The following is a 27,193-nucleotide window of genomic DNA, read 5'->3' as shown; positions in this document are numbered from 1 at the left end:
AACTAAGCAGCAGCAGCATGATGGAAGGTCTCAGTATGGATAACTAAATAAAAGACATAAGACAAACAGCTAGGCAAGAGCTCACCTGTGGAGTTCCAGAAGTTGAAAGGACTTGTCTCATTCAGCTTTCCTTAAGGGACCTGGAAGAGGATGGTAGGGGACAAAGCCTGCTGACCAGGCAGGCTTTGCAGAGATGCAATGGAAAGAAGGACCATGAAGAAAACTGCTCAAGGACCTTATGGCACTGAGCGACTTGACAGGTGCAAAGCACAAAAATTGAAAAGAATTACAATACAGAGTAGAATGGACCTTCAAGATGCTTCTGTCAGTAAACTGGATGAGCAATTTTATTGCCCCTTCCGTCCATTTTCCACCTGCAGCAAATGACAAACAAGAACACGTTTTGCTGCTTCCTTGATACAGGGGCCTGAGAGAGGAACAGGAAGGCCTGCCACCTGTGTGGGGACAAACAAAGCAGAGAATGAACAGTTGGGACAACTGACAGATCAAAACCAAGGGCAGAACACAGAGGGGTTCGCACTCCTCTATCGTCTCTGTTTTCCTTAGCCAAGAGGGCAGAAAACGCCCTAAAAGCCACGTTTCTTTATCCACGTCCGGTACGTCCTTTTAGCTGCAGGGCGATCAGAGTTCTGCGAGGGCAGGTTGGAGTGCAGACTGCCGCTCCTCTGCACCGCTCACCCAGCGCCACCACAGGGCCACCAGCACAGGGACACCGGGAGGTCAGCGTGGGAAAGCTGGGCGGAGCAGCCGCCGGTGCTGGGGTGGATCCTGCGGGCGCTGACGGGACCCGCGGCGCGCACTGAGACGGCAGCGGGTAAATCAACAACCCGCGGGTCCCTACAAAAGAGATTAAAGTTCAGTTCGGTCCTCGAAAGAGCTCCAGGAAAACAATGAATCTGTTTCTGGAGCTTCTCCTGTTCCTGGCCACGCTTCTCTATTCCTACCTGGAGGCTTTTGTGAAGCTGTTCGTGCCTGTGAGGAGAAAGTCTCTCGCCGGGGAGCTGGTGCTCATCACGGGCGCTGGCCATGGCGTCGGGCGAGCGACCGCCTTGGAGTTCGCCAAGCGCCACAGCAGGCTGGTCCTGTGGGACATCAATAAGGTAATGGACACACTCATGAGCTCACTCCGTGTGACCTCCGAGTCCACGGGGCATTTAGGGGCGTAAGAAGGGCAGCACCACTTTGCACCCTCATCGCCCAGCCCCTTCCAGCCCGCTCCCATCGGCTCCCGCTTGGCTCCTGCGGCTGGGATGCTGAGCGCCAGGAGAGGATTTGGCCCCACTTGCAGCAGAGGATGTGGGGCTCTGGTCCCACAGTCACTCGGTGCTACTCGGCAGGGAGCAGGCAACACCCGGCAGAGCACCTGCGACAGGGAAAGAAGTGCTCGGGAAGCTGCTGGTGGAGCTGCTGCCTGGGCTGGCAGAGAAAGCCCGCTGATACCAGAAGGCTGTTTGCAAAGAGCAGCAGGTCTGCCTTCATTGTTCTCTCCGTAGCCTCGGGTGTTTTCTGTGCAGTGCTGGGAGGTGTGTTTTCTCTGCACTCTCACCAGCAGCATCCCTGTGCCGGGCTGTACGTGAGCCCGGCTGCCCTCTGGGCAGCTGCACGCGTAAAGGACCTTGGCAAGTGGAGGATGGGCAGATACAAACATGCAGCATGGTATTCAGAAGGGATCAAGGTAAACTGCTGGGTGTAGGTGCAGCAGGGTGGGTGAAAGGCTGGGCTTTCTGTTTCTGACACATTGGGTCAGCAAAGAAGCTAATTGTGTTATCCTGAAGCTGCAAAACAGACCCCAGCACAGGGCCCCACTGGCACGGCCTTCTGGCACCTGGGGACAAGACAACAGCAAAATAATTTCTGCCCTGGCTTAGTGAGCTGATACAGTAACAGAAGCTTCTGTTCTGTGTGTGTCAAGTGCAATCCTGTAAGGAAAGTCTCTTTGCACTGTGAGTAGTTGCCGTGGATTGACCTTGGCTGCATGCCAGGTGCCCACCAAGCTGCTCTATCATCCCCTCTTCTCAGCTGGACTGGGCAGAGGAAATAACGTGGGAAATGATGACTTGTCGGATGAAATAAGGCAGTTTGCTAAAGCAAAGCTGAAAGGTTGTGTGCACAGAAGCAAAGAGAAAAAAAATTTTATTCTCTACTTCCCATCAGCAAGAGATGATCACCCACATCCTGGCGAGTGCTTACTCCGGAAGGCAAACATTGTAAATACCAGATGCCCCTCCTCTTCCTCCTTTCCTTGGCTTTTATATCTGAGCTGTCATATGATATGGAATATCTCTTTGGTCAGTTTTGCTCTGCTTTCCTACTTGTCCCCTCCCAGGTTCTACTGATGGGGCGGGGAATGTTGGGAACACTGCCATGATGCTGCATCAGCACTGCTCAGCAGCAACCAAAAAACGGGTGTGTTGTCAACCCCTTCCTAGGAACTAGTGCAAAATACAGCACTGTGAGGATGCTGTGGGGAAATTAATTCTATCTCAGCCAGATCCAATACAAGTGTGGCTCTTCTCACACCCAGCATGTGAATACAGAAATGCATAGAGCCACCTCAGGGTGTCAGCCAGGCCTCTGTTGCATGAGCTCTGTTTATACTCACAGTGCTGCCTGCTGTGCTGTGATAGGCACTGTGTGTCCTATTTTTGCTGCTATGTGTGCCTTACCAAGCCAAATTCACTCTTGTTGCCACATTCCTAAGGCTAAGAGAATTGGGATTGTTCAGCCTGGAATACAGATGGCTTTGGAGTGACTTAATTGCAACCTTCCAGCATGTGAAGGAGGCTTACAAAAAGATGAATAGAGAGTATATCCAAGAGCATGTAGTGACAGGACAGAGAGAAATGGCTTCAAACTGAATGAGATGATGATAGATTGGATATTAGGAAAAAATTCTTTACTTTGAGGATGGTAAGGTACTAAAACAAGTTGCCCAGAGAACTTAGAGATGCCTCATCCCTTGAAATACTAATGACCAGATTGAATAGAGAACTTGATCTAGTGTCCTGCCCATTGCAAGGGCAGGTTGGAACTATATTGTCTTTAAGATCCTTTCCAACACAAACCATTTCAAGATTCTGTGATTTTCCTTTCTGGTAGTAACTCTACAAAGGTCCAAAATTGCCAAATGGAATGCCTATTCTTTCAACAACCCCACCTGTAGATCTTTCCTTGGGTAGCTATGAACTGTTCAGGGGCTGGGCAGTGGTTGCTCAATCCAGGAACATCTTCAGCCTCTGCTGCTCAGCTGTGGTGAGGGGACAGCTGGGCACGGTGTCTTTCTCTTTGCCTCTTCCAGCACGGCATTGAGGAGACGGCAGCAGAATGCCAGAAGCTGGGAGCCACTGTTCAAACCTTCGTGGTGGACTGCAGCAAACGGGAGGAGATCTACAGCGCTGCAGACAAGGTGGGGCAGCAGGGGCAGGGCCAAAGGCTTTCCCAACCATGCTTGATTTCCAGAGAAGGCAGGAAAACTAGAGAAGACTTTGTGTTGCACACAAATCATGCAAGCCCCTGGAAGCTCTCCATTCCTCACTGCTCTCTGGACACAGAGTGCTGTAGCATTTCCAAGATCACAGCCAGTCTCATCCTGTTTGGGAGGCTCCAGCATATCACATCCTCTTGCCAAGTTTGCTCTCTAGGGTTGCAGCTTCTGAAGGAACATAGCACTGAGAACATATGAAACATTTTGTTGTAATGGCTGTGGCCCAGCTGCCTCAAAACAGTCTGTACCTCTATGGTCCCAAGTGTTGTTGGACAATACCCTTTTCCTGACCCAGAGATGGGGCAACTGAGAGGCGTTTTAAAAACTTTTTTTCCATTTTTAGTCTTCTGAGAAGGGTGAGACAATACAGATGTTATAATTCACACCATCACAATCAGAAGCCAACTATTTCCTAATTACAATACACTTTAAGCATTTCTTGACCTATCAGCTTTTTGCCACACCATGCTGTAGATGCCTTAAAGTCCATCATCTAAAACTACCCCTCGTGGGCCCCAATACAATGCATGATTCATAGTTCTATTTCTCCAAAGTATCTAGTCTTATTTGCAAGGCCATCTTTTGAAACTTTTCTCTAGCTCCATTTCTCTCTCAACAATATCTGTCCTCTTCCATGGCATTTCTAAGTCAGCATTTCTTGTCTCGGTTTGCATATGGATGCATACTGTGAGGACTTTCTGTCAGGCCCTGAGAACTCTCTACAAATCCATTTCCCACACCAATTGTGACTACATGGTCCAAACTGTGCACAGTTTGTGGAACACAATAAATACTGACATTAATGAATGGGGAAGAATCAGATCTAAAGCAGATTCCATGGCTCTACTGCAAAGTTCCTGCCACATCTGGAAATGTGGCATGATCTCCTTCTCCCTTGAAGATGCAATCTTAAGAATTTAATTATGGTTCATCTTCCCCACCCTTACATTTTTTTTTCCTCCTCCTGAGTAACAGACACAATTTTGGGCTTTTGTTTTCTCTGTTAAAGGTGAAGAAGGATATTGGGGATGTGACTGTCCTGGTGAACAATGTTGGTGTGATTACAGCTGCCGACTTTCTCTCGACTCAGGACCACCAGATAGAAAGGATGTTTGAAGTCAACATTCTGGGTCACATGTGGGTAAGGGCCACCACCATCTATAGATGCAGTTGTTTGGGAGTGTCAGTGAGGATGCATATTTAGTCCAGCCATGATTAGCAGTGAAATTACCAAATGAACTGTTACAGCACAGGGGCACCCATGCAGACTGTGTGCTGGGAAACTGGAATGGCTCCTTGCTGATGTGAGCTGGCTGGTGGCAGCCTCATCTGCAGCATGCACAGAAGCCTCTATCAGAGGTGTCATGCGGCTGACAGGGTGGGAGGGCTTCAGCAGTACTTGTTTGTGGCAGAAGAAAAGAGAAGCCATAGATTGACAAGTGGTTTATTGTGTGTGCTGGGGCTGAGACCCTGCCAGCATTTCTGCTGACGCCTGAAACCTTAAAAGCAGCAAAAGAAAGATGTGAAAACCATTTCCTGTTTATGGCTAACTGCTGCAGCCTTTGGAGAGCAGGTTGCTGGAGCTGCACCACTGGTCAGAGAGCAGGTATCCCTGTGGCTCTGGGAATCTGAGGTGCTGTGCAGCTCATAGCTTTAGGGATAGCTTTGGCCACGTGGTGAATAACACTGAGAGTCAGCGCTGAGTATGCCTAAGAAAACCATGTTCTTTTCCTCCTTCCTGTCCCCTGCATTTTGCCTCTTGGTTTAAATGACTTCCAAGACCACGAGAGCTTTCCTGCCAGTCATGATGAACAACAACTATGGGCACATTGTCACGGTGGCTTCAGCAGCAGGTCATTTTGTGACTCCTTTCATGGTGGCATATTGGTAAGTCATTTTGAAATCAGCTTGCTTAATTTTTAAAAATTTTAATTGCATCTTTTCCATCAGCAAGTACCAAGTAATTAGCTCTGAATCGTGAGCAACGTTTGTATGAAAGAATAGGCATGTGATATCTATTTCTTTTGGAATTCATTGAAACTTATGGCCCACACCTATTTCTGTGGCAGGTTGTTCCTCCTCTACATTTTGCTTGCATAATATCCCACTATTTCAAAACACACACAGTTGATTTGAGATGCTCCTGTGTGATACAATAAGTAGTCAGAGGTTAATCTCCATTTCTACCCTGCCCATCCTTCCTAATTTCAGACATTCATGATGCATTCCTTCCAAGAATCTTCTCTCATGGGAAAAATTGGATGTGCATCAATTGACACACACTAGTTAATGTTTTCTACGATCTCCTGATGTTTTCATCTCTGCTTTGTTTGCCTGTTCCTATCCTGTCTGCTTTCCACAATTACTCCACAAGTTTCAATATCTTATCCAGCACTACAATCTGGCACACATAAAGTTAATATAATCCTTGCTCTGCCTCTCAGCTGGATTATATTATTTGGAGGGTTTTGCATCCTACCCTGTACCGTTTGTGTATGATTGTTTAAGCCATTTGCATTGGTAGAAAGGTGGAAATAGGATTTCTGCCTTCTCATTTGTACTTTCTCCCTTCCTGCAGCTCAAGCAAGTTTGCTGCAGTTGGATTTCATAAAGCTCTGACAGAGGAGCTGTCTGTCCTTGGAAAGGATGGAATAAAAACAACGTGCCTTTGTCCGGTTTTTATAAACACTGGATTTGTCAAAAACCCCACTACAAGGTAACTCTCAATACTCTGCATTCCTGTGTTTCCTTCTTTGCAGTAAGACACTGCATGTTATCCCCAGCTTTAGGCCTCTGTTCCAGCTGGCTGTATAACAACAGTTTGTATCATTAACTAAAGAAAATCTGCAATGTCCTTTAACCCATGTAATTGTTGCATTTGAATTACCTGAGTTTGTACATTTGTGAAGCCTCCTAGATCACCTGGTACCACTCCTTTTTATCACTGCAGCTCTTATGTGTTTGCTTTCCTGTGTAGGCTTGGAAAGATTTTGGAGATTGAAGAAGTCGTACAGGCTTTGATGGAAGGAATAGTGACCAACCAGAAAATGGTTTTTGTTCCATCAAATCAGAGCATAGCTTTACTGCTTGAAAGGTGAGTAGGGCTAAAAATGTATCAACCGTAACCTGCTGAGTGTACTCTCAAACTTGTAAAATCTGATTCAAGATAAAGTTGTATTTTAGAACATATCACAGGGTAGTTAATAATGCAGTGGTTCTTTCCAGTGACAGCAGCAGACACCATCTTGAGATTTTGTTGAGCCCTCTCACAGGCCTTTGCATTGAACCACTTGCTGCAGCTGACTGGTGTCAGTGCAGAGCTTCACTGCTCTACAGGCCACTACATTCTCTGAAACAGCAGCCCCAGCATAGCCCCAGAATGAGATCAGGACCTGAGTGTTTGTTTCTCCATGTCAACACCAAAAATTCAGGCCATTGAGGCTGGAAAATTTGCTTTTAAAGGGCTCTGTTGCAAAGAGAAAGGAAATACTTGTGTCTATGTTCAGTATGAAAACTTTCTGGATTCTGCAGCAATATTGTAGCCGAAATCATGGTTGGTACATACCTGTCCTGGAATTGTCATAAAAAAAGATGAGTGGGATTTGAGTTAAAATTTGTCAGAGATTGACAAGGCCTACATGTCCTTAGGAAATAATACCCAGTATAATACATAGTCTAAGTTCATATGTGTGCATGCATTCTGCTGCCAGACCAGCTCTTCTCTCACCTGCAGTGACACTTTTTCCCATAATTTAAGTTTCTATCTCACTTTTAATTTCATGTTACTGTCTCTTCCAGGGTGTTCCCAGAACGTGCCCTGAACCTTCTGAAGAAGATGGCTGAAGTTAAGTTTGATGCAGTCATTGGGCAGAGAAGCACACAGTGAAAAGCAAGAATTGATTCTCATTTCCCAGAAGCACCAGTGAAAAGAGAACATGTGCTGAGCGTAGTTCAGCTGCCTTGATTCAGAACAGAGCTCAGGCAGGTGCTTCCAGGCCACCATTCCCAGGCATACCTAAGGGCTTATCCCACACCTGCAGCTGGAACACAGCTGCATAACAGGGAGTGTGAGCAAAGCAGTGATACAGCTCCAGAAGGGCTGCTTTGAATGTACATCCCATTGCATTTGTCTCATTGTGCTGAGGAAGGCAGGAATTCCCACAAAGGTGGGTAGTCTGTTTTCACCTCAATTTATATTGTTGAATTATAAAATGCTCTAAAGAACATTGAATTTCCCATATTTTTGTAGAAAAAAACCTGAAATAATACAGGTCTATATGTAATATACCTAATTACATTGATTATCAATTACGCTTTTGCACTATCAATATGCCTTTATATGAATAAATGCATATAAGTTCTTTAACACAAGGACCACAGTGTCTCTTGGCAGTGAAAGTCATAATTGTGTCCTAGAGATGCATTTAAGGTACAGTATCAAGGAATACACCTTTCCCTGTATCATTGCTCACATTGCTCCTGTGCACTTTCCAGACATCTTTAAAACACCTCCTCGTGAAAACAGTGCATTATTTCTCTACAAATGACTGGGTGCCACAAGTGCAGCCCACACAGGTGCCAGGGCCAAGGCTAGGCCAGGGGCTGCAGGGGAAGGCTCCAGATGAGCCTTCACACAGCTCCTCATCACAAGCCAGGGGCCTGCTCTGATGGCACAGGAGGTGAAATACCTGAAGGTCTTTGGCCTGGGGTCCAAGAGAGCAGCAGCTGCTGACACATGGGTCAAAGACCCCTCCAGAGCACAGAGGATCTGTGCACCACTTGTGCAATTCCTGCTGCAGGCACTGCTGGCCCACAGCCATCCCAGGCAGGCCTGAACACGCTGCCACCTTTGGCACAGTTGGAATCTGTCCTGTTCACCTGAGCCTTTCAAGTTGTTCTGTAAACCAAGGTTCTTTTTCTTCAGAAAAGGAAGAGCCCTCATCACCCAGCCCCTCCTGCTCTTAGCAGGCAACGGGTAAATGCTTTGCTGCCATCAGCACAAATAGTTGCTAGATGAGCTAAATGACACAAAAATAGTTTCCTTTTTGCTCATGGAACATTCATGTAACAGGACACTTAGGGTGAGTGAAGCTCAAGTTCCCAGCTTTGGATATTTTGCTTCATAGAGAAAGCAAAAAGAAAAGAAAGAAAAGGTAAGCAAATTTCCAAGAGTGTTAGATGTACTTAAAAGTATTTAAAACCCAGACTCTCCAACCCCCAAAGCATTTGTACAATTTGCATGCATTTTCAGTAAGCTATTTTGTAAGTCTGTTTTCCCTGCCTCAGTGGCATCCCCTAAATCTGAGTAGAGTAACTTAGTGACTTTTGTCTACTCTGAAATAAGCTGGTTTTCCATCCTTCTATTTGAACTACATACTCAGCTCTTTCTGAGAGGACAGGCCTGTCACAAATGAGAGCTACTTGCTCTTCTCTATGTTGCTTGAGTTTCCAAGTCTTCTGCTTGGCATAAAAACCAGACAAAACCCAAGGATTTCAGCCTTCATCTCCTGAACACCAGGGACAGAATTGAGGCACCAAGCCTCCCAGGCTCCTCAGTTCTCTTTCTGGCCACAACACTCAACTGAAGCTTAGCCCAAACTCTGGTCATGCATGGGTGCCCAGCAGGAGTCCATGTGAGTAGGTTTCATGCAGCCACCTACAGCTAAGTCCCAAATTTGAAGAGTGATACCTCACACCCTGGCCTAAGGACTCCTTATGAGTCAGGTTAGTGACTCTGGCCCTGTGCTTTGCCTCCTGCTGAGATGTCTCTTGTGCTTCCATGTCCTCCCTGCCTCCTCTTCTTGGCCCCAGCACTGACTGGAGCCCTGTGCCAGGAAAAGGACAGCACCACTGAGCTGTGCAATTGGGGTCTGGCTCAAATGCTGATGTGTTAATTCAGCAGAGAACTAGGTTCCAAGAGAAAAATAGGAAGCGCCTAGCTCAAAATCTTTGTGCTGGAGTCAGCGTAGTCTCCCTCAGACATGATGAGCAACAGCTCAGTTAAAAGCCCCATGATGTTGGCTAGAGGTTTATGGAGCGCCTTCCTCAGCTCTTCCAGCTGTTCTGCTTTTAAAAAGCACAGGAGAGGGAGGGCCCCAGAGGGATTTCATGTGCCAGGTGCACTGTGTACTCCCTGAAGGGCTGCTGCCAGCAGGGTTGGGAATGCCCTGCCAGGTGACAGGGGCTCTGGTCCCCAAAGCAAGAGGCATAAAGGTGAACTACTTACAGAATTTCTAATGGCGTGGACTAAAAGTCCCCACAGCACTGCCACCTGGACTGTCTCTTCAGCAAAGTCTGAGGGTACTTCTTTGGAGACTGGCTCTGCCACATTTTTCCAAAGTCCTTGAATCCTACTCAGAATGTTAGGAGAATCAGCTCAACCTGTGTTTCTTGGCACAAACCTAGGCCACTTACAAGAGAAAATCAGGGCTGTACTTCTACAGGCTGTACTGTCTGCTAGCACCAATGCTCCAGTGTCATGACTAGGACACTACTTTTTAATACTTGCAGGTAGTACCAGTATGCATAAAAATCCAGGCAATTTTAGGCAGCAATTCAGAACATGGATTTCTAAATGCACAGAATCTCCTGAACCCAGCAGTTCAGGATGGGTTTTTGTATTGTTTTGTGGTTTTTTACACTTTACCACTGAAATTAAGCATCTGAGATCACTGGTGGTTGAGAGTGTTGCAAAACTGTCTGCAAAAATTCTGACTCAACTTTTTGGTACCTTCAATCTCTCAGATTCTTTCATTCCGCATCTATTATCTGACCATGCATTTTTTCCTTTTTCCAAGCAGGTCCCTTGCTTTTTTTGAGCTCATCATCAAGAGAATCGTAGGATTGTAGCTTTACTGCAAAACTTCTACCAGAGTATGAATAAGCTTACATTTATCCAAGAAGACAGGTGCTTCTAGGATGCAACTTGTTCTTGTGCAAACTATTTCCTCTCTGTGTTCTCAGCCTTTTAATGTTCATAGCTGGTCATTTTCTAAATCATCACATTCAAAATGATTTTCAAGAAACATTCTAGTTAAACTGGTGCTGCAACAAGAAGATACACTCAATGCTCAAAAATAATCTGGTGACAATAGTTGTCGGAGATGGATAGAGACAGGCAGACTGATTCAGTGATCAGAATCTGATTTTATTGTGGGATATATATGCTTATATACTATTTTAGGGAGACTAGTAATGTGTACTACAATGATTAGGTTGAAATCACATACAGAAATTTATGCATATAGCAATGTCTCTTGCTTGCAGAGTTTAATGAGATTTTCTTTTTCTGGTTAACCTGTCTGATTTAATCTTCTTGCAATCTAGGTCTCATTTTCAAAGTTCCGTTTGCTTTTGCCTGGGCATCCTGTTATCAAATCTCTTATGTTAACCAGGTCCAAAGTCCATCATCTGTCTTGTGTCCCCCCCAAACACTGCCAAATAGTGGCAGTATTTTTATATAAAGGAATTCCAGACACTCATGTTCACCAGTGCCTCCCAGCTTGCTAATAATGAGGTAGTCAATCTCTAATGGGAGAAAAACTCAAAACCTGAGCAGGAGCTTGCACTAATCCTTTGATGGTCACATTGCTTTTCCATAATGAGGTGCTGCTGCTTCCCTCTGCAGTGCTGACCTGGAATACAGTACATAAGGACTTTTTGGAGCCTTATAGAACTGATACCTGCATTCTAAGAGAGGTGAAAAATTGAAAATTGTGTAATAGCTGGCTTTAATATTATGCAGATGTGGTGGTCTGCATTTATTTTCTTTCAGTGATTTCTGTGTAGTTACACTGGAATTATACTGGCAAAAGACAAGATTTAAGTTTCTCTGGTATGAAAAACAAGGAAGGGGAAAAAGCAAGTATTTATGTGTAGTTCAGTTCTCTAAATCCTCAAAGTATGCATGTGCTGTTAACACCAGTTCTGGCTGCACAGCCTTATCATTAATGTTACCTTCCCAGCTGAACATATGCTCATGTGGCACATTTCCACTTCCATCCTCCTCTCTCTCTTAGACATTAAATTGTACCAAAAGCCCTTTTAAACACAAGTACAATTTTAAGGGGATTTTAATGAACTTGTCTTGGAGGAGGCTTCACCATGATTTAGAGCAAGCAATGTAGTATGGGCCGGAAAAAGCAAAAAAAGTTAGATTAATTAGTTATGATATAAAATTTTGTTGCCAAACTAAATTTTATTTCCATATCTTTTATTTTAAAGAAAGCAAGCAAGCAGCGCTGTGTGGCCAGGGAGTCACCGCTCTACTCCACTCACAGCACACCCAGTGCTGCTTGCTTGCTTTCTTTAAAATAAAAGATATAGAAATAAAATTCAATTTGCCTATTGAAATATTATATCAGTTATTTCCTTAGAAGTACCCTTTTAGGTCACTCAGAGCTATTGTCAGTTCTTGTGCAAAAAAAACCAAACCAAACCAACCAAAATCAATCAGGATACTGATTAACAGAGACACAGTTACAGCTAACAGCTTCTGAGATACTGAGATTTTCTGCACAGGACTACGGAGACACCTTGGAAAGGAGACTCCTTTTACATGGGTCAGTTGTAATGGACATGACACTAGGAATGAGTGACTGAGAATCATTAAAATGCATCATTTTATGAACACAGTTTATACTCACTGTTCACATGTTCATTTTCTAGATAAAGAAATCCTGACTCACAAGGATTTTTGCTTAATCCATATGGTTAATCAGTAACCAATTTAGGAGCAGGAGAGTTTGTAGCTCATTTCATGCTCTCTCTCTCCTTAGGAGCAGGGAAGAGATAAAAGGGAAGAAACATGCCAGACAGAGGTGTACTCTCCTTCAGCAGGATGACAAAATTTGATGTAAGCCACAGGCCTATAGATAAGGAAGCAGCAGCAGAGATTTTTCAGATAGTTGTTTTTCAAGACATGGGTTATTTCAGTTTTGCCCTGTCACACACAGCACATCTGATGCTTTGGAGGTCATGAAACTTGGGACTCTCCATGCACAGTTACATTAAACACTGACCTTCCCAAGTGCTTACAAACATAATATGGATCACAGGCAGCCAAATCCTAAAGCATGATCCTCAATACTCTAAAGGCCATTTTAGATAATGCCTGTGCTGTGCAGTGCTGAGCTACCTCAGTGCTAGCTCAAAGGCACTAAGAAAGAGATGGTTTGCTTGTATGTGTAGCCCCATGATTACCTGCTACCTTGGAGCCTGGCAGTGGGTATGGCTGTGTTAGTGCAGTTGTGGACTAAGAAGTTTGGGGAAAGAATTGTTCTTCATCCTGCAGCTAACACAGGATCTCTGGAAGATGTCAAGTAACATGGTGCAAAGCTATACCCATTGCATGACATCTTCTTGGCAAGACACAGCTACCTGGCACTCATTTTCTCTTCAAAGCTTCCTCAAGGAAGGTGTTGATGCTCCTGTGGGTTTTCACCTCGTAGACATATCTGTCTCATGCTGATGTAGCTGATATTAGCACACAAAGCCACAGTCACTCAACACCCAAAGATCTTTTTCACTCAAGGGTATGTCTTGTTCCTCAGCTGCCAAGTCATGACTTGTCTTTTGGACCAAGTGAACTTCCTTTTTTCCCTCTGAAACAGCTGAAAAAAAACAAAACAAAACCACACACACAAAAATCCAGCTATTTAAGTTGTATTTTTTTTTCTTTTGAGAATTGTTACTATCAGGGAATAGCAATATTTTAAAATTTACTGCCTTTAGAACAGGAAGACAAACTACTGAAGTTTTACAGGTCTCTACAATTGCAAAAAGCTTCTACAATTTTAAACTCAAGGCTTTGAGAGAATCCAGACCAATACTTATTTTACATTTTCTAAGAGAACAGAGGTAAAGCATTTACCAGAACAGTCACAATAGATCACCAGAAATTCAGCCTCAAAGTCTGCTGACATCCAGGAAATTATAACCTATTTCTGTCATAAGGGATTAAATCTTGCCCCTATACAGCACTGCTTGTGAGGAGTTAGTGGATGTATGTATCTGAATGTATGTGTGAGCAGGAGCAGCACTATGCCAAGCACCACAATGGCAGTAAAACCAAACAATGGCATCTTTGTGGGTTGAAGGCCTGATCAAACTATGACTGAAGTCAATCGGAGCCTTTTTGGTGGTTTCCAGGAGCATTGGATGAGAGACACAATATATTAGAAGCAGTATCACTAACTCTCAAAGCCAGAAATAAGAGCAAAGTTCCTCATCTAGAACAGCAGTCTGCCCACTGATGACTTTACCTTTTCACAGACCTTGCTTCAATCCCCAACACTTGTCTGAGAAAGCTGGAAGATAATATTACCTCCCTTGGCACTTCTTAGATGTCAGGCTTTCATCTTGAAGAGAACCAGTCTGGGGAAGTAAAGCAGCTTCCAGGCTGGACACTGTGGGTATATGATGTAGAAACTCTGAGGCCAATAGGGAATATAAGCGTACACTATGATAGAAGAGGAGGAGAAATCTGCAAAACACAAGTCTGTACAGGTCACTTTGTCCGATTCCAGCCTTCTGGAAACTCTACATGGACAGCAACCTCTCTGCCACATACATTCAGGTTAGTACCTTTCAAAAACATGGATGAACTTAAGGAGGATTGCTTGAGATTTTTATGTTCAGGAAAAAAACAACCAAAAAACAAACCAACAAACCATAAAAAATACATCACTGAACTGGAATTTTCTGAGATTTATGTAAAACCTAAATGTGCTGGGTTGGTCACAACTAGTGCAATTTTTTGATAAGCACATCATATAATCAATTCAGCTGTTTGCCACTGAATTTTCACTGCCTCTGTCCTTTATGGAATAAAAGACACAGGGGTGTGGAACAACAACCCAAGCCCATCAGATATATTTGAGATAATAACAATGATCACCATATTTTCATGGACAGTGTTCTGTCACTTTGTCAAACAGACCACCTCAAACAGAAGTGTTATTTAGTTGGACATTTTTGCCTTTAAAGATTCCTAAATAGATGTGCATCTCCTCCTAAAAACAGTATATGTGTTCTCTGTGTGGAACTGCAAAGCTCCAGCCACTGATTCTCAGATAAATAGGGATTTATAAAACACCTTCCTGCCTTTCAGCAGAATTGTGTTGGATTCAGGAAAAAAGGAAATCCTAGAATTATTATGCACATTTGGCATCCAGTGGGAGTCCAGCTTTCAGCTCTGCAGTATGGAATTGGGAAATCTATTGGGCTCTTGATCCATGGGGCAGGAGGTGACTGGCACTTTCACTTGGCAAGCTGTGCTTGCTTTTATGCAAGGAAGACTCCATACTCCCCAGGCATCTATTTCTTTCATAAGGTCTTTCTTTGGTTCTAACAGCCTGCAAAACCTTCCTGGCCAATTCTTTTCAAGTTCTGAAGTCAAGCTTTGACCAAATGGGACCAAGGCTTACACTTATTATTCCACAGGTAGAGAAAGATACTACTAAAAAAGAGACTATCAAATCAAACCAGGGGGAAAGTGTGTACTGGGGAAATGTACTCCTGTACTGGAGGGGCTGTATGTATCTCTCTGCATGATGTGTATATAGATGTAGATATATGCATATAGCTATAGATATAATATACACTTGTAGAGACCAGAGCTGGTGGACAGGTGAAGAGGAAGGAGATGCTACAGCCTTTCCTTCTCTGTATTACATCCTTCTCTCGCTGAACTCATGGAGAGCAGTTCCTTCAAAATCTGAAGCAGGATCACTCTGATCTTTATTAAAGAATCAAAGAATCACAGAACATGCTGATGTGGAAGGGACATTTGGACACAAGGATCATTGAGTCCAAATCCTGGCCCTGCACAGGACATTCCCAAGAGTCACACCCTGTGCCTTACAGCATTGTCCAAAGGCTTCTTGGAACTTTGTCGGGCTTGGTGCTGTGACCAGTTTTCTAGGGAGCCTGTTCCAGTGCCCAAACACCCTGTGGGTGGTTGAACAACCACCCCTCTACCACCCCTTTTCCTGATATCCAACCTAAACCTCCCCTGACAGCTTCAGGCTGTTTCCTCGGGTCCTGTCACTGGTCAGGAGAGTGAAGAGCTCAGTGCCTGGCCCCTCGCTTCCCTTCCCGAGGAAGCTGTAACTGCAATAGGGTCTCCCCTCAGTTTCCTCTTTTCCAGGCTGAACAGACCAAGTGACCTCAGCCACTCCTCACGGCTTCCCCTCAAGAAGGGGGGTAGATTATTCCGGTGGAGATTGCGCTAACTAGAGCGACAGGGTCATGGTATTTCTCAGGAGCTGCTCTGCCTGCTTCTGCTTCCCGCTGAAGAGCAACCCTTTTTTGCGCCAAGAACCGGGAAAGTCTATTTCCCACACACCCCGCCGAGGGAAAAGACAGACCAGTCTTCCCCCGCGAATCTGAGGGGGCGGGAGCGCGGGAGGAGGCGGGAGCGCGGGAAGCGCCGCCAGGCTCCGGCCTTGCCCCCACCCCGCCCCCGCCCCGCGACGCATGCGCACGGGGCGCCCCTTGGCGGGCGGCGGGTGCTCCGCCGGACCCGCCGCGGCGGCAGAGGCAGCGCAGGTGAGCGGGGTGGGCACTGGGCGGGTACCGCGGGGCTCACCCCGGCTCTCACCTCACGCCTCCCCTTCCCCCGCACCTGGAGGGCTCCATCCCACCCCGCGCCCTTCCCCCGCCGTCCCACGCCCTCGTACCGCGCTCGTACCGGCATGGCGGCTCCCCCGCCCTTATGTAACGCGCCCCCTACCCTCAGGTTCCTCTCAGCGCTCCCGGGAGCGGGCTCGGCGTGGCGGACGGTGCCCTCAGGTTCCTCTCAGTGGTCCCGGGAGCGGGCTCGGCGTGGCGGGCGGTGCCGTGATCTCCCCCCTCCTCGCAGCAGCGCCGAGGGCTCCGACCCCCGGGGCACCCCCGCTAGGGCGGGACGGCCCGGAGCCGTTCCCGGGAGGGCCGCGGGGCCGGCCCGGCCCCGTTCTCGCCCACGGGGATCGCTGCGATCGGAGCCAGGGAGCTGGATCGAGCGCCGGTGTGGGGGGAATTAAGGTGGAATCGGTGCAAATGGTTACCAGGGCGGGACTGTGCTTAGAGAGCGCAGAGACAGCGCCGTGCCCGGGTTCGGCATCGGGGGGCTTGTGCTGCGGGGGCATTCACAGAGAGAGCCCCGGCAACCATACTGTCCGAGAAGGAGGTAAATGTTAATTAAAAATTAACTGAGCCGGGATTCCCCGCGTTTCAAGCTGCTCCATGTGGAGACGACTGCCAAAGGTAGTGCCTTAGTCAACTCACTATTGGCATTTCGTAAAGGATAAAGAGTAGTCACTTAGCTTAACCCTCAACAAATATTTTTGTTAAAAACAAAACAAAAAAACAGCAAGAAATTGCCCATTGTTACTGGGGAGGGCCTCAGAAGTTCCTAGCTTCTTCTCCCTTCTCAAATAAATAAGAATTTAAGATGTCACAGCTCCCCCAGCTCTTGGAACTGCCTGCTTCTTGGCTTCCTCCTTTGGTAGGTTCCCCTTTTCATCTCCACTCAAGACAATTGCTTACTGCCCCCTGGGAAGTGTATCTGTGTTTCCTCCTTTGCCTTAGTCATTCCTTTGTGTCCTACACTTGTCAGAGTTACAAAACTCAGAGAAACCCGGCTTTCTGCAATGTTTGCAAAGGCTTCTGCAAGGATAATCAAGAAACAAATCACACTGTGGAGAAGTACCACAACAAGTAAAATGGCTCATAAGTGTTGTCAGGTGAAAACCACAACAGATGTGTCTCATACGCCTTTGCTGGAAATGGAGGTTAAGTTGCAAAAGGTTCAGCCACCTTCAAACAATGTAGTCTGAATTTTTTGAGTTAGTTTGGGCTGAGTCCCCTGTAATCTGTGCAAACTCTTGTGCTGTGATAGAAATGTGACTGCATTGTTACTCGGCAAGGTTGTGCATGGGGTTTCTGTGCAGTGTGTTCATAACCTCATTTATTTTTTTGATTGATAGTGGAATGCCAGTAGCCTGGCATCCAGTTTTCTAGTTGGCTCTTTATTTGTAGAGGCAAATGTAATCAGTGTGGTCACACAAAGACAGGATCCTTGTGTAATGGCTGCCAGTAATTTGATGCAAGGCAGTGCAGCACCACGTTAGCCAGTGCTTTAGTTCTTCACCAGCATGTTTCACCAAACAGATTTTTGTAATAATAATTTCCTACTATGGTTGTAGCATCTTGGGTTGTGAAGCCGTTTGTGTTGTATTACCTCTGCCACCTCTTGATTTCAGATTTTGAAGGAGCCTTGCAGCTCTGGGACAAAAGGAAAGTGATACTGCTTTATGGTTTGAGCTGTTTATCTTGGGAATCTCAGCTCTAAATGAGAGCATGTGATGATGGTTGGCAGCTAAGGCAGAGTCCTGGGAGGAAGGGACTGGTGTGTGCATGGGAAGTATTGTTTGGCAACATTTCTGGAATGCTCTAGTGGATACCATGCCTTGATTTACATGTCGAGAATAAAGGTGAATCATTAAAACCAAAAATCACAGACAAAGACTGTAACTAGTTAAAGTTAGAAAGTGGTATGTTTATTACACTGGGCAGGTGGCATGGGTGGGATCATCCCTGAAATGCATGACTGCACCGCACAAGGAATTTTGCCTTCTGTTTATTTCCCAAAATAATACATATGCATAACCCCAGCACCTCCCATCCCCACTTTGTATTAAAATGAGGTTATTAGTGCTTCATGTGTGTGCAGTTCTTCTCTTGAATTGGGTCAGTGGTCCCAAGGATGAAGTCCAGAAGGTCTTCATCAGGTCTCTGTGACCCTCTGGCATGATCCCAGGCCCCCTGCTTCATGATGGATTAACATAGAGTCCAGTTGCTGGGCATTGTTCTACTGGTTTCAATATGTTCCATAATGGTTCACTTGCTCCACTTCCTTCTGTAAATAAGCTCATAATGTAACAGTTAGCTTTAGCTTAAGCATCTAGTTAATAATCATTAACTTATCGTTAGTGTATCTAACTTAAATATGAATTGGTTCTAACCCTCAGCTAAAATCCTAAATTTTTAAAATCATAATTCAAAGGAAGTTGCCAAACGACTTAGAAATAATTTTACTCTCTGTTAATACTTCCTGGGAGTGGCTGAACTAAATGCTGCTGTGGAGACTATTAAACTATTTTAATATGGTCTATCATAGTGCCTCTCCTTGGTAAGGGACTGTTTTGTGTTCTTGTGAATGTAGTAGGCTAGTTAAATTTTGTATCTATCCATCAGCACTTCACTATGCTCCCATTGCACTGATTTTCAGTGGTTTTTATTTTGTTTTCTACTTTTTGGGCCTCCCCAAGTTTTACATTGTGTAAATAATCCATGCCTTAGTTACCCCTGTATCTGCAAAGCAGAGTCCTGCTTTGCTGTTTTGTGACTTGTGAGCGATTTTGCTGGTTGTTCAGAAGTAAAAGTGAAGCATAAATAAATCATGGCATTATGAGGGTTTTGTTTGTTTTTTTATGATGCAAAACTGAACAAAATTGTCAACCTGTCATTCTATAAATCCCAGGAGACAGGTGGCCTTTCTGGTGTTTCATGGAAGCTGGGATTAAACCTCAGGAGAACTTCACTGAGCACTGAATCAAAGCGAGCTGGGAAGAAGCTGTCTCAAAACAGCATGAAGAGACTGCCAGGAAGAATTATTTCCAAAATGAAATTTTAACTGACTATGTTTTTCATGCTATACAAAACACCTTTTTTGTTGCATTTTTCCAAGGAAGGGCAGTCCTCATTCATGGCTTGTGTGTCTGCAGCACTGATGGGATTTTCATTATACAGACTTATGAGAGATGGTGCTAGCTGTACCCATTTCACTGTTGCTGAGCTATCTGTGTGAAACAAAAGTAAAACAAAACAATAATGTCACTTTTTGCTGCAAAGAACCTTTGAAATGCTGAAAGGATTTAGAAACTGTAAATTAGTGTTGTCTAAGAAACTTTTCTATGTGTTTCTACAAAAGCAATCCTGGTGGTTTTAAAGAAGCTAAACCAGTTAGATGGGTGGTTTCTGACTTTTTTTTTCTTTCAGTTAAATAACTTTCTGCTGAAAAGTGCAGTAGGCTTAGGGTTGTAGTACAGTGTGTAATTTGAATGTTCCCATGTTTTCCAGCCTTGTCTAATTTGACCTAATTAGTGTGGGCATCTGAACAGTTTTGCATAATGTTTCAACACCATCTTCAATAGAATTAAAGATGAGAAGAGAGAATGGGAGAGAACTGAGGATTTTCTACACTATTTTGTCTTACCAGCTTTTTCCCCCATGTTCCTTCTCGATGGTGCAGCTGTAGCCAGACTGAGCAGTGAAACAGCTGCTAGCACAATCCCTGCCAAAGCTGCTGCTTGTCTGCAGTTTGCACTGCAGCTGTCTCCTGCCCTTCCCACTTCTCTCCCTCCCTAAGGGGTCTTCCTTAGCTCTGCCAGCTGTCCTCTCTCCAAACGTTCAAGTTTTCTTAGCCCAACACAAGACAACAACTCACATTTCTCTGTTAGCTGGATTAAACTGGAGGAGATCTTGTTGCTGCCTCTGCTGTTCTGATTTTGTGGGCAGCAGTGAGAGCATTTCCTTACCCACAGAGACTCAGCAGGCTCTTAGACAAGTTAGTTTTACACAGCCACACGTACAAAGGCAAATTTCTTGTTTCCTTTAATTAAAAGGCCTTTTTGGTTTTTGAGGGAGGCTCACCACCCTTCTTTGCACAGATCATGATGTGATTTTAGTTCATCTTGGGGGTAGGTAGTCAAAATTACATACAGGATACTTGGGGGAACTTCATCTGTATCTTTATTTTTCCTGCACTTCTGCCACCTTTTTTCCAGCTTCTGTACCACTGATCATAAGGACTGTTGGATTTACAGGAATCATAGTACCTCTTATCTGAACACTGCCTAGTTTTTGTTACAGCAGCAGTCATGGTTTTGTTTGTTTTATATCACTGAAGTATCTTCCTCCCATGTGTCTGACAAAGAATGAGGATGGTCCCTTCTTTCTGGGACACTGCCTCTCGAGGTGCTCCACAGGGGAAAGGAGGCCATGTACTCCACTGTCTAGATTGTGTGAGAAATAGCTACTCCCTTTTCGTAGTTTAGGAAGGTTTATTAAACCTTATCAAAAATACAACAAAAGACTGAATAGAGAAAAAAGGTTACGACACCAGGAGCAAAAGATTTTCCCTGCCATGTGCTCAGCCCCCTCACAATGGAGGTTTCCCCTTTTTAACCCTTTAACCCCTCTTGAAGTTTTGTCCATCAACCCCTTCTTCACTGTCCAGTGGTGAAGATCTCTTCCTCAAATCCTGATTGGAGGTCAGATGTCACCATAGTGACAAGCCAGCCCTCCCAGATGTCCCAAATCCAGCTGTCCCTTGATAACCATGTGAGGGGGTAAAATATAACTATAAATCTATAAAACTTTTTTAACCTGTATACATGATATTTGTCTGTTAATTGTGAGAGTCAGTCATCGCATTACTCATCTATCACAATGGGCTTGTCCACCAGGATTCCTGGGATTTATTTTCATAATGAGGGAAAACAGAGTGATGTTATTCATGTCCTATCACCGCCTATTGTTTTAATTTCTTTTTGCTTCAAAATGGAGGTATTTTATCTCTACTGAACACAAGTACTCAACGTGACTTGAGAAATTTTACACTTCAGTTTACGATTTAGCTAGAATGTCTGAATCAAAATCATGTCACTTTCAGATGTTACCGAATTCAGATGTTACCTGAATTAGAGCAGTTGTAAGACAGCTTTTTGTGCTCTGACCTCCCATCCTTTCTTGCTTTCATAAGTTTGAGGAACAGCTAGGAGGAGATCCTCAGTCCCTTGCCTGAGGGCCAGCACTCAGACTTTGGGGTTGGAACAGCTGCCCTCTTGAGAATAGCAGACATCATCAGTATTTCTAAATATTTAGCTTGAACAAGGAAATTGCTGACTGGCTCTCAGCAAATGATGGTGAGCTGTAAAGATGTGTGGGATTTGCTTGGTTTGTTTGTTTGGTTTTTTTTATTCAGACAGCTACTTCTTCATGGAAAGTGTCAAGTAGCTGTTCACAAGGATTGATAGATGATGTTATGAATGAGGCACTTCCTTTAGTTTCCTTAGAGTCAGTCACTTGCTGTGATGGTCACTTATGCCCTTAATGTCATCAAAATATGTATACAGGCTGGAAGACTTAATTGTCAAGGTGAAAAAGGGGACGTGATTTTGAAGTTCTGAATGGCCATGGCAGTGTTTTGTTCTAGAAAGGAAAGACTCTGTGTGTGTGTGGCATTCATCCTGGATGAAACTAACCTCAAGTAGTTGGATGTTATTGTTGAATTACTGTTGGTTTGGGGAGTAAATCTGTAAAAGCTCTTCTCTTAGTTTGTGGAGTTGAAATATACTAACCTTCATAAATTTGGTGTGATCTTCAGATTTTCAGAATTTAGTATCTTGAGTGCTACTAAAATGAATTTCTTTTTTGTTTGAAATCTGAGAACAGAAAAGGCTTATGGCTAAAGATGAGCCCAAGCCAGTATTTTCTTGCAAATGAATGTGGCTACAGCTGGTACTTTCCATAGCAGATGATTTGTTTGAACACTCAAATTGTGAGCTTCTGTAATTAAGACCAGTGGAAGATTTGGGGATAGATGTCTAAAAAGATTTGCATGACGTAGGTGTATGACAGAAACAAGATGCTGAATTGGTGACTTGGGGGAAGAATAAAAATCTACCTGCCACCAAGTCTCATCAGAAAAAAGCTGCAGTATGTCAGTCAATTGCTGTCTGAATATTTCTGAAGGTTATATTACACATGTTAATTTTTAACATGTTGCAGAAACTTCTCTTTACCTGAGGAACAGTAACTGACTTGTTCTCATGTTCCCATACACATATTTGATATCATAATCCTGGGCACTCTCTCATATATATGATTTTCTTATCTATGGCTTTCTTTATCTATGGCTGTGTGCCTGAGTAATGCCATTGGTTTCCTCTAGGGTAATTTCTAGTTTCTTCCCCTATGATATCAAGTGGGTACTTAGTATGTGTCAAATATATAAGTCCAAGTATGCACTGAAGTTCTTTTTTTTACAGGCAAAAGCTCAGAACATCTCCAAGACCTTTTTTTTGCTATGAGCATGAGATATGGATGAAGAGCATTGCTTAAAATCAGTTATGTCTGGCTTTTGTACTATTGCTTAGTTCATTTGTAGCATAAAAAATTCACCCCAACAGCACTGATTTTTTTCTTAAGACTCATGGGTTTTATGTTGGTGTTTACAGTGGCATATCCAGAATAGGTAAAATTTACACATGAGCCTTTTTTACCTTGAGACAGAGAACAGGTGAAAAAAGTCTGTGTGCAGCTGCAGTTAAAGCAGGAAGATAAATGTAGCATATGTGTCAGATGGAAAAACCTTATGACTTGGGAGCTGTGAACTCTCATTTAGCAGTCAGTGGCAGATCTGTCTAAAAGCAGTGTCTGTAGTCGCTATAGCAATGGTTGGATGTGAGTAAGCAGGGAGTGGTGAAGCGAAAGTGTCCGTCAAAGACCAAAATAAGTCTGAGTTCCCTGCAAGTGTTGGCTAGAGGTGCTGTATTTTACCTACATTATCATGTTGAATGAATAATGATGCCTTCCAGCATCTCTGTACAGCATTTCAACATCAGTCTTTTCCCTCTTGTTTGTTCATGTTAATTTTTATAACCTCAGGAGATTGTGTCTGAAGCTCTGTGTCAGCTTCAGATCTCAGTGCTGTAGTGACCTCTTTGAAGGGCATTTTAAACGTGAGTACCAGTCAGGAAGAATTAATTTGAGAACCAAAATATCACAATGAACTAGAAAAATACCTTAGTAATTTGTCAAATCTGGTATAATGAAGCTAAGTTTTCAGCAGAAAAAAGTAGTCATTGCTATAAAATGTGTAAAGACCCCATGACCAATAATATCTTTGAGCTAATTTGTAGTTTTGGAAGAAGTAAGATCTTTATCTTATGTATCTTTTAAAGGAAGAATACTTACCTCACTTAAAGCACCACAGGAAAATATTGCATGTTTGATCTCACTTGAGCCTGCCTGGCCCAGTGCAGCCACCAGCTCTGTCACCCCACAGGATGTTACTAGCAGCAACCCTGTGACCTACAGCAGGAACAAGTATGGTTGCCTCAGGTCACTTCCTGCTTTTTCTCCACTACTGATGCATGAAGAGCTATAAATTTAGTAAGAGACATGGACACTTCCAAAATCTCACAAAGGAAGATCAGTTCTGCTCCCAGACATGTGACTTAAATTTTTATTGCAGAAGAATTTTTTGTTCTTTTGGCCAGTCCACTTCCTCCAACACCAGAGTCCATGAGCAGAAATCCCTGAATTATAGCAGTCAACTCTTAGCATAGATTGAAGAATGAATGCATCATAAATTAACTAGGAAGCCATGAAACCAAAGGTGGTCAGTGTAAGAGGAACATGCTTCTCAGTATACTCTGGAGTACCTTCCAGCACTTAGAGGTGGCTTATGAAAGACCGGGAGAGTTAACTTTTTACACAGGCAGGTGGTCATAGGACAAATGGGAACAGTTCCAAGGAAAAGAGGAGAGATTTAGATTAGATGTTAGGAGGAAGTTCTTTGCTGTGAGGGTGGTGAGACACTGGAAAATGTTTTCCAAAGACACTGCAGATGCCCCATCCCTAGAAGTGTTCAAGGCCAGGGTGGATGGGGCTCTGAGCAACCTGGTCTAATGAAAGGTTGGAACTGTATAACATTTTAAGTTCCTTTCCAACCCAAACAATTGTATGATTCTGTGGTACATATTTACCTTTTTTTTTCATGTCTTTATCAAGAAGTGTGGACAACAAGTTCATAAATAATGGCTTTTCCTAAAGGTACCTACATAGGATTCTTAGTTGTGGGTCTCTTTTTTGGTCCCTTCACCTCTAACCTTCCCCAAGATCATAGGTAGTATTATAATGTAATTGAAGTGTTGCGTACTAGCATTACCTAATGTCTCGTTTTCTTTTTTTGTGTGTGTTTTTAAACAGGAAGATGAACAGAACTGAATTTTAGGACCTAACTCCTGATGAGCTGGACTTTATCTTGGCAGGAGTTTTTGAAGACTGATGCAGTGAGAGAAGCAACAGCCAATGGCTTCAGAATCCATGCTTCCTGAGCAGGCAAAACAACATCTGATAAAGGGAAAAAGGCGGCAGCAGCAGCAAACTCAGCCTTCCATCAGTGATGAGGATGTCTTCGTGTTTGAGGCAAATGAGGCTTGGAAGGATTTTCACAGCTCTCTTCTTCACTTCTTTGAAGCTGGAGAGCTCTGTGATGTTACACTGAAGGTGATACTTGCCACATATACGTTGCATGTATCAGTCTGAAGATTCAGCTGCAGATAAGTGTGTTGGGAGTTGGCTGTGAATATGGGCAAGGGTGTGGAAACCACAGAATAGAATACCTCTTGGATCTGAGACATCATTAGAGATGCTAGGGGTTTTTTTTCAAGTTTACAGCTGAAATGAAACCACCTAAAATATTGACAATCTGAGAGTGGAAGTACATGACTTAGAGCTTATCCAACTTGCCTTCTCAGAAGTTCCCACAGTTGGTCACTAATTACTGTGCAGTTCCAGCTACTTTCATCTCCAATTTTACCTCCTTGTCTGCATTTTGTGTTGTTTTGCTAGATTCTTCTCAGCAAACAGGATTTCTGGAAGAAATCTAACTTCCATCATTCTTCAAAGAAAGAAGGGAAAAAAACCCAGATGGTTGTGTTCTACAGCTGATCAAAGAGTAAAGAAAGAGAGGGATGAAGCAAATTTTATGATTCTTGCGTAGCATTGCTTTAAGGCATTATTTGTAACACAGCTGTATATTACTTATATCTTGATTGCAATAAACTTGTATTTAGCATGCATAGAAGTGGGTGCCAGCACCTTTGAATATTAAGTATTGCTTAGCTAAGCAACTTACTAGTTCAAGATAATTATTTAAGGAATAGCAATGAAGCACAGTTCCTAAGCCAAGAACAAATGACAGATGCCTTTAGGAGAAGCTGTTAGCCTGCTACTTAGACTGTTAGATATGAACAAGGATAATCTTTGACAGATGCATGTCCCTGGTGTTACCAACCCTCCTCATCCCTTTTCTTGTTGACCTCATTCTTACCTTTGTTCCTTTCCACCTACCCTTGCAAAATAGAAAAGGCAGAAAGTCTTATTTTATAAGTGTAGTTCAATGTATGTTCCTGCTATGGAAACTTGCCTTGGAAAAAACACTTTACTGGGGCTGCAATTTAACTTTCCGTAAGTTAGGCTTGTATTAATGTTCACCTTTATGATCTGTGTGGAGCTACTTTGGTAACTTAAGAATGTTAGATGACATGACTTGGCTTCCAGTGAAGGCTGGAGCAACCTGTGGACATACATCTTACTATATGGCTTCCTACATGAGGGATTTTCAAGTAACTGCGAACTTGAATTAGAATTTTCAGGGGGGCTCAATTTTTCTTCCTGTAGTGCTCAGGTCTCATTCATGTTGTAAGAATAATCAGATCTCTACTGAACTTTCTGCTTTTGTGTGTGACCTGAGTTAGTGAGAAATTCTAGCGTTGCTTTTGTCAGACCAATTATTGTTTTAACTGCTGCTCTTAAAATACGATAGTTAGTAACTGGAGGGGAACTCTGATTTCAAAATAGCATGAACATGCTATATAAGATCTCCCTGCCCATAGCAGGGGGTAGAATGAGATAACCTTTAAGGTCTCTTTCAACCCAAACCATTCTGTAATTTAAAATTAAGCAGATTTGGGTAACATAGTAAAGCCACTTAATTCAAAAGAAAGGTTTAGAGAGTGGGATGATGGGCAGAATTAAAGTGTCTGAAGGTAAGAATGGCCTGAGGAACTTTCCCTGCTACAGCAGACCACTAGTAGCATCTTTCTGTATCAATATGGTAGTTAGTTGGAGTGCTGATGGTGTAACAATGATAAGCTGTGGGAGCACACAGGAAGACTCCCTCTGCTCCAAAAGTTAAACTCTGGAATTTCACCTACTTTCCTGCTGCTGTCATATGAACAGTCTTAGAAGGCTGTTAGAAGGTGAAGAGTGGCAGATGAATACCATCTGCTTTTCTCCTGATGGTTTGCTTTTTGTTCATTTGGTAGGTCTGAATTGTTCTTTCTGGGGTGATCTCACACTGAGGAACCCATCTTTTCCTCTTTTTTAATCTGCATACTCTTTCTTGTATGTTTGCTTTCTAGTAGTCAGCTCACTGCTCACCAGGTAGGTTACACTGGTGTTGATCATACTTTTTAAAAATGTAAGAGCAAGTGAGTATTGAATCACAGCTAGAAAAAAACCAAAATATCCTCTATAATTTAGTATCTTTTCTCAAATGCACAACAGCTCTCTGTAACATCTTCATCTGAAAGTGAACATGTAATTTGAGTCCGTCAGGGAAACTGGTTGCTTATGTCAGCCAGCTATGCCTTTATGTTAGTGCAGAGTGACAAAGGCTGTAAGAAAGCACTCCTGGAACACATATAAGAAGTAGATTGTTCATTTATTTTCAATACTTAGATTCTTTTTTAATGTAGTGGAATTATAGAATTTTGTACACAAACAGCTTATTTTACATTTTCTGATCAGAATTTTGAGAAATACCTTTTCTTTATGGGGAGTACACTG

At 43.6% G+C, this 27,193-nt stretch overlaps 2 protein-coding genes and 1 long non-coding RNA gene across 4 annotated transcripts in view; 2 read left to right on the top strand and 1 right to left on the bottom strand.

The window, feature by feature from the left end:
- Positions 1 to 847: 847 nt before the first annotated feature.
- On the top strand, positions 848 to 7,758 carry LOC129120319 (estradiol 17-beta-dehydrogenase 11-like). Its single transcript, XM_054632811.2, has 7 exons — positions 848 to 1,121; positions 3,320 to 3,427; positions 4,515 to 4,646; positions 5,286 to 5,392; positions 6,084 to 6,221; positions 6,483 to 6,599; positions 7,304 to 7,758. Exons 1-7 carry the CDS (start codon positions 912 to 914, stop codon positions 7,389 to 7,391), a joined length of 900 nt encoding a protein of 299 aa, XP_054488786.1. The 5' UTR covers positions 848 to 911; the 3' UTR covers positions 7,392 to 7,758.
- A 2,873-nt stretch (positions 7,759 to 10,631) lies between these two features.
- On the bottom strand, positions 10,632 to 16,549 carry LOC143693930 (uncharacterized). Its single transcript, XR_013181990.1, has 3 exons — positions 16,197 to 16,549; positions 13,768 to 13,911; positions 10,632 to 13,116 (listed from the first exon to the last, which is right to left on the bottom strand). It is a non-coding gene; the product is annotated as an uncharacterized LOC143693930 (long non-coding RNA).
- Positions 15,900 to 27,193, top strand: part of KLHL8 (kelch like family member 8) — a 24,516-nt gene continuing 13,222 nt past the window's right edge. For both annotated transcript variants that reach the window (XR_013181989.1, XM_054633740.2), the window contains exons 1-2: positions 15,900 to 16,054; positions 24,548 to 24,847. Coding sequence is in view for 1 of the 2 variants with exons in the window: in XM_054633740.2 (XP_054489715.2) it covers positions 24,650 to 24,847 (198 nt within the window). In the remaining variant the exon portion in view is untranslated. The remainder of the gene's footprint in view (positions 16,055 to 24,547; positions 24,848 to 27,193) is intronic.

This window comes from Agelaius phoeniceus, chromosome 4 (assembly GCF_051311805.1).
Source record: "Agelaius phoeniceus isolate bAgePho1 chromosome 4, bAgePho1.hap1, whole genome shotgun sequence".
In the NCBI taxonomy this organism is placed as follows: domain Eukaryota; kingdom Metazoa; phylum Chordata; class Aves; order Passeriformes; family Icteridae; genus Agelaius; species Agelaius phoeniceus.
Note: the sequence above shows the minus strand (reverse complement) of the source record. Positions and strands in the feature narration are given on the sequence as shown.

Excerpts from the sequence above, each read along its gene's own strand:
- LOC129120319 (XM_054632811.2), top strand. The coding sequence starts at position 912 with ATGAATCTGTTTCTGGAGCTTCTCCTGTTCCTGGCCACGCTTCTCTAT. Across the intron at positions 1,122-3,319 it reads TCCTGTGGGACATCAATAAG|CACGGCATTGAGGAGACGGC; the intron begins GTAATGGACACA and ends TGCCTCTTCCAG. Across the intron at positions 3,428-4,514 it reads TCTACAGCGCTGCAGACAAG|GTGAAGAAGGATATTGGGGA; the intron begins GTGGGGCAGCAG and ends TCTCTGTTAAAG.